This window comes from Aptenodytes forsteri, unplaced genomic scaffold (genome assembly GCF_000699145.1).
Source record: "Aptenodytes forsteri isolate BGI_AS27 unplaced genomic scaffold, ASM69914v1 Scaffold137, whole genome shotgun sequence".
Taxonomy (NCBI): domain Eukaryota; kingdom Metazoa; phylum Chordata; class Aves; order Sphenisciformes; family Spheniscidae; genus Aptenodytes; species Aptenodytes forsteri.
This window is the reverse complement of record NW_008796221.1, coordinates 2,451,052-2,456,610: the sequence shown is the minus strand read 5'-3', so window position 1 is coordinate 2,456,610 and position 5,559 is coordinate 2,451,052. Positions and strand designations below refer to the sequence as shown.

Here is a 5,559-nt window from a genome sequence, read left to right as displayed (position 1 = left end):
GTTAAAATTAGCTAGTGAAATTAACTGTTAATTTTAAGTCAGTATTGTGAAATATTTTAATTAAATTAGTAAAGGAAAAATTTGCCTGCTAACAGTGAGTCACTGTATCTATTATATTTACTACTGACTGCAATTCATGTAAAGACATGACCTTCATTATTCCCTCCTTGCTAGTGTAGATACGTATTGTAGGGACTCTGTATTACATGTGTACCGATTCTTTCTCAGTTTATTTCATGTCTGCTCCTTTGTTATCCTCTGTTTAAGAAGTTTTCGGAAAATACTTACTCATAGTAATGTACCTATTGTTTCTCTTGAAAATGTTGTATATTAGCCTTTTAAATTAAACTCTCAAACTATAGAAGAAGCACTTTACCTTCCATCAGTTTCCCTTTGGTTTCTCTTACATCTTTCATTCTATTCCTCTGCCACCTCTGCTTCTTCTACAGGTTAGCTCTAGACCTTGCTGTCATTGCCAGCTGTCCTTGTATATCTGTATGTATGATTATCTGTCCATAGTTCCTCCAGCTCCTCTGACATCTATATACAGTAAGGAGAGGGGAGGGAGTACTAATTTAGGCCATCTATATTGTATAATTGCATTTCAACAATTACACTGTTGAAATAGCTTCCCTTTGCTGCAGAACAGTGGTCTGAGTTTTCATGTCAACAGACTAATGGGTAAGGTGATCTCTTGGGATGGGACTCCTTTTGTTCTTTAACTCAGACTGCATATGCTTTTTACATAAGACTGACATTGCATTAGAAAATGAATAACCACACGAGGGGGAAATGAGCAACAAGCTTATCCCTTCCCAGCTGAATGTGTAGACCAGCAGGCTACAGAGATACTTGTTTTGTTTTGTTGTTCTTCTAACTTCATGGTTCTGGGGACAGTCAGATGTATTCTTACAGAAAAGTTGATGGAGTTTAAGAAGGAACAACCGCTTGAAACAGGGCAGTGCTGGGCTGGCTTCTGAAAACTGCTAGACCTTTTTTTATGAAATGGAGGAGTCAGTGCTAGTAAATGTCATAGTATGTGCTTGTCTCCTGTATTGAAGAGTTACTGAGTAAACACAGAAATAGTTAAGACAGCTAATTATGGCACTGCAGATACCTTGCTTCCTAGCTTAATACCCTAAAATCGGGTTCCTTTTTGCCTGGTGTTCTCCTGCCCTTATGCCCGATACATTCTTGGATGCAACACAAGGAAGAGCTAAAGGATGCTCCTACCTGGAATAAAGGCTACTCTCATTGAATAATCTTGCTGACTACTTTTGTAGTCTTCGTGACTATGGCAACCTGCACTAGCTGGCTTTGCTTGAGCAGCAAGGTTGGGCTAAAGGATCCCTAGAGGTCACTTCTAGCTTCAACAATTCTGAGACTAGGTCATCATCTTCTAAGAAACTGCAGACCTACTGCTTCTTGGGGAAATGCCCTAATCAGTAGCTGTTTACGCTTAATTTCATGACAGGTTTCAGTTTAATTCAACATAGTTCAAATACCTAGGCTTGAAGCCTTTTTTCTGGCAATTTGAGATCCTTTTCAGGAGAGTTATGCAAAGAGTCATCTCTTACTTGAATTCTAAACACCTTTTAGTAGGAGATTGATGCCTAGATAAGTTTCATAAGTCCAGGGTGAGAAGTGCTTTCCAAAGTTGTTGTTGTAAAAATGATTTAATTGAGTTCAAGTTCTTTATTGCTAAAATGTTGTCTTTGGTTTTGGTTGGGGTTTTGTTTGGTTTTTTTTTTCCCCAAGAGTTTTTTTTTTATTGTTTAATAAATTTAGTAGATTTCTTTTGTTTATTTCTGTCTTTTCTGGAAAACTCTCAAGATCTCAGAAATACAGTGTAGGCTAAACTCTCACTGTAATTGAGTGTTCCCCTAAATCTTGAAAACGTCAATGCTTTTTAGAAAATGGAATTTAATCTGTAGCCTTGGATGCTGTGCATCCAAGAAAGCAAAATTTGTCTGGTTGGTACAATGGATAAAAGAGTCTTCAGATTTTAGAGTTCAGCCAGGAGATGAGAGATCTGTGGGTCTGACTGCTCCATCAGTTCTAGTTTTATCCTGGAGTACAACAGTTAACAATTAAATCTTCCCTGTTTTGTGAGGGGGTCGGGGGGGAAGGGAGGCACCATTAGGCTTTGAATTCCAGCATAGCATAGCCTAGCATATCAGTACCAGAAGTAGCTTTGGACGTTGAATCCCAATTTTGAAAAGTCACCCAGCTGTTGCCCTGAGATAGGCTCCAAAATCTGAGCAAGAAGCAGAATTTCAAATCAGCCTTCCCTTTGGTGTAACTTATTAGCTAGCTTAACCCACTACATCTCTGCATGCTCTCTGTTGTGAATAAAAATCAAGGAGCCTAGATTGTTTCTTTTTTCTATATCAGTAGCACAAGCGTCTCATTAATTAGTATGAAATCCAAGCCAGAGCTGAGTATCTAACTTCTTAGGTGTTGCAGATCTGGGTATCACATAACAAGTTCTTACTTGAATCCAACCCTTTTTGCTTAGATTCTTTATCCATTTGTTAGTATCATATAAAAAGTGTTCAGGTGGTTCATAGTTCTACTAGGTATAATGGTCAAGAATATAAAGTCAGCCTTTCTGTTTTGTTCACTTCAGATGGCAAAAATTCTATTCACAGACTGCCAGAGCTGAGGTAGTCTGGTAGGAGAGCCCCACGAGCAGGGGGAAATGTAAGCTAAGAATAGCTTTCTGAGACAGAATTACCTTCTTGTATGAAAAGGGTTGAGAGAGAAACCAAATATATCAATGAAACATGTAATTAGCAATCTGAGCTAGCCATGGCTTATGTGAAGTACTTCACCCAAGTGAAAGCATGACAGTGTTTCCATTAGAAGACGAATTTTTAAAAATTGAGATACAATGTGTGTATATAAAATATATAATATAAAATACAAAATACTTATATGTATATATAAAATGTGTAAGGTAGCATATTCACGTACTCTAACTCCCTAGATAAAACTTTCTTATTTTTATGTTGTAAGATGTATTCTGTGTCTGCATAATGACCTCTGTGAATGTCTCTCTTGTTTTGTAGTTTGTGCCATTCCGAGATTACATTGACAGAAGTGGAAACCACGTGTTAAGCATGGCAAGACTTGCTAAAGATGTTTTAGCTGAGATCCCAGAGCAGTTTCTGTCCTACATGAGAGTCAGAGGAATAAAGCCATCACCTGCACCACCACCCTATACACCCCCGATTCATGTGTTGCAGACTCAGATATGACTGCTCCAAAGTGCTTAGCATTTATCACAAGTCAAGAGTCCCTGGATGCAGCAGTAGCTTCTGGTAACTTTTTGGAGCTAGAAAATTTCTCTTCACATACCAAAATTCTCCTATGGTTGCATGAGCAACTGGAAAGCTTCTAAATGCTAGGAGCAAAATGTTGATGTTCTCTCTGAGTCGTCGTCTTTTTTTTTTTTTCCCTGACAAAAAACCCTACTTTTTTGATGTATTTATTGGAGGGGAAAGCACAAGTCAGGATTTCAACTCAGAAGATATTGTCCTCTCTGAATACTGTGTGTATATAAATGTATAGGAATGCTATTACTCTGTATCAATGTTTACATGTTACTATTTTTAAATTTCAGTACTTTTATAACTATTCTTAAGAAGAAAAGTTTGGAATATTGACTCACATGTCTTCTAGCGTGCAATAGTTTGTCACAAGATAACAAGAGAAGCAATATCTCTTTGAATGTTTGTCCAGACAAATACAAATGAAAGCTAAGAAAAGGACAAATATATGTGTTTTCCAATACCTGAATTGCTTCAATCAGTGCTCAGTAATCCATTCATCTCACAGTTTGAGAATAAACTCCTAAAATGTGAATAACATAATTGCACGACTTACGACTAACTCGAAACTTTGAGGGGGAGGTATGTGTATTTTTTCAGATTCTCCAATTTCTAAGTTTATCTAAGTTTACAGTTTTTTAAACTAGTTACTGAAGCAAATTAGAAGAGTTACTTGCTATAAGTAATTAAAGAACATTACCTCAAATCAGAACTAGCAGAGTATTGTATAGTTGACTCACTGAGCTCATTGAATCTTATCATGCATTCCTTAAAGCACTGGAAATTTTGCATCAGAAAAGTCTTTTGGAGTGATTTCAGCAGATGTTTTATAATGGACCGTTTTAAACTTAACTTAAAATTTTAACTTTTTTTGTCTAGATTGCCCATTCAAAGGGATGCTGGCTCTTAATATTTGGGTTTAATATTGTCATTTAATCACATTTCCATTCAGGGTGCATGAATGATAATGTTAATTAACTAGTTTAAAAATTGCACAACCATGTTGCTTTGTGCACAATTTTGTGTACGGAACTACCCAAAAATTTATTATATGCCTGTTCATATATAATTATAAAATGGTTTTGCATGTACAGTTTTTACAAAATACACGGTTTTGTGAGTTTGTGTCAGATACATTTTATTTAGAACTAATGGCCTTAAATTTCACAAAACTCCTGAAATGATTGTGAATTGCCTTCAAATACTGTTAAAACTGAACATTTTAATTTTTTTGTGTCACAGTTGTAACTGTCTTGTAATGTAACTTTTTTCTTTGCATATAACCTGTTTACTACTTCTGTTTCTTACTACTGTATGTTGTAATGTACAGTATAAACCTAAGGTGCGTTTTTTAAGCATGAGAAGTTTTTTGCCAGAAAGCATATCTTCAATATTAATGGCATATAACTATGTAAATGCAGAATCTTCCATTTTTAAATATATTTAACTTCCTTTAACTATCTCACATGGGAAATTACTTTTTCCGGATAATTATTCTGTTAGTAAAAAAAAAAAGGTTTTTTTGTAAAAATAAATCTTGTTTTATTTTTATTTCAAAACAGTTTTTACATAAATATGGACTTTAATTTTCTCACCAAAATATGTATTAGTGGATTGATGTTGCATGAATGAAATTTGATACCTGGCAACTACAAATTTTGATGAAAGTGCATCATAAAGAATGAGTTTAAATCTACTAAATGGTGGTGGTTTTCTCCTTCCATCTTCTGCATTTATTTTTCATACTTACAGTGTTGGCACTTTAGAAATAACTGAACTGATATTTTATTTCTGTTGTTTCATTTGGTTATACAAATCTTCATGCTGACATTTGTATTGGTTCCCAGTGGCCCATGTATTTAACAGGTTTTCATTCTAAGGCCAAAACTACAAACTTCTTTTATTCAGTTTAGAGTCATTTATTAGCTCTCATTTAACCAGCACCTTTTATTAATCCAAAGATGAGTCTCACAACTAATTTAACAACTCATTTAACAAGTGAAGGAACTTTTAAAGATAGGTTTTACTTAATCAAAATTATTTTTTCTATCCAGCCTAAGTACCAGCCTATTCTATTCTGCACTGCTGTTTTTTCTTCTGTCTGGTATTGGATTCTAACTCTAACATATTTAATGGAAAGAAATAGATGTGATCAGTGGACTAAGTATTCTAGTGGGAAAAGGAGACTGTTTCCAGACTTGTGACATTCCCTATCTGTTTGACATCT

General features: G+C 35.2%; 1 protein-coding gene across 1 annotated transcript in view; it reads left to right on the top strand.

The window, feature by feature from the left end:
* CPNE8 (copine 8) overlaps window positions 1-5,021 on the top strand; it is a 107,506-nt gene extending 102,485 nt beyond the window's left edge. The window contains exon 19 of the mRNA XM_019474582.1: window positions 3,072-5,021. Within this exon, the coding sequence (XP_019330127.1) occupies window positions 3,072-3,260 (189 nt within the window). The 3' untranslated portion in view covers window positions 3,261-5,021. The remainder of the gene's footprint in view (window positions 1-3,071) is intronic.
* The last annotated feature ends 538 nt before the right edge of the window (window positions 5,022-5,559 follow it).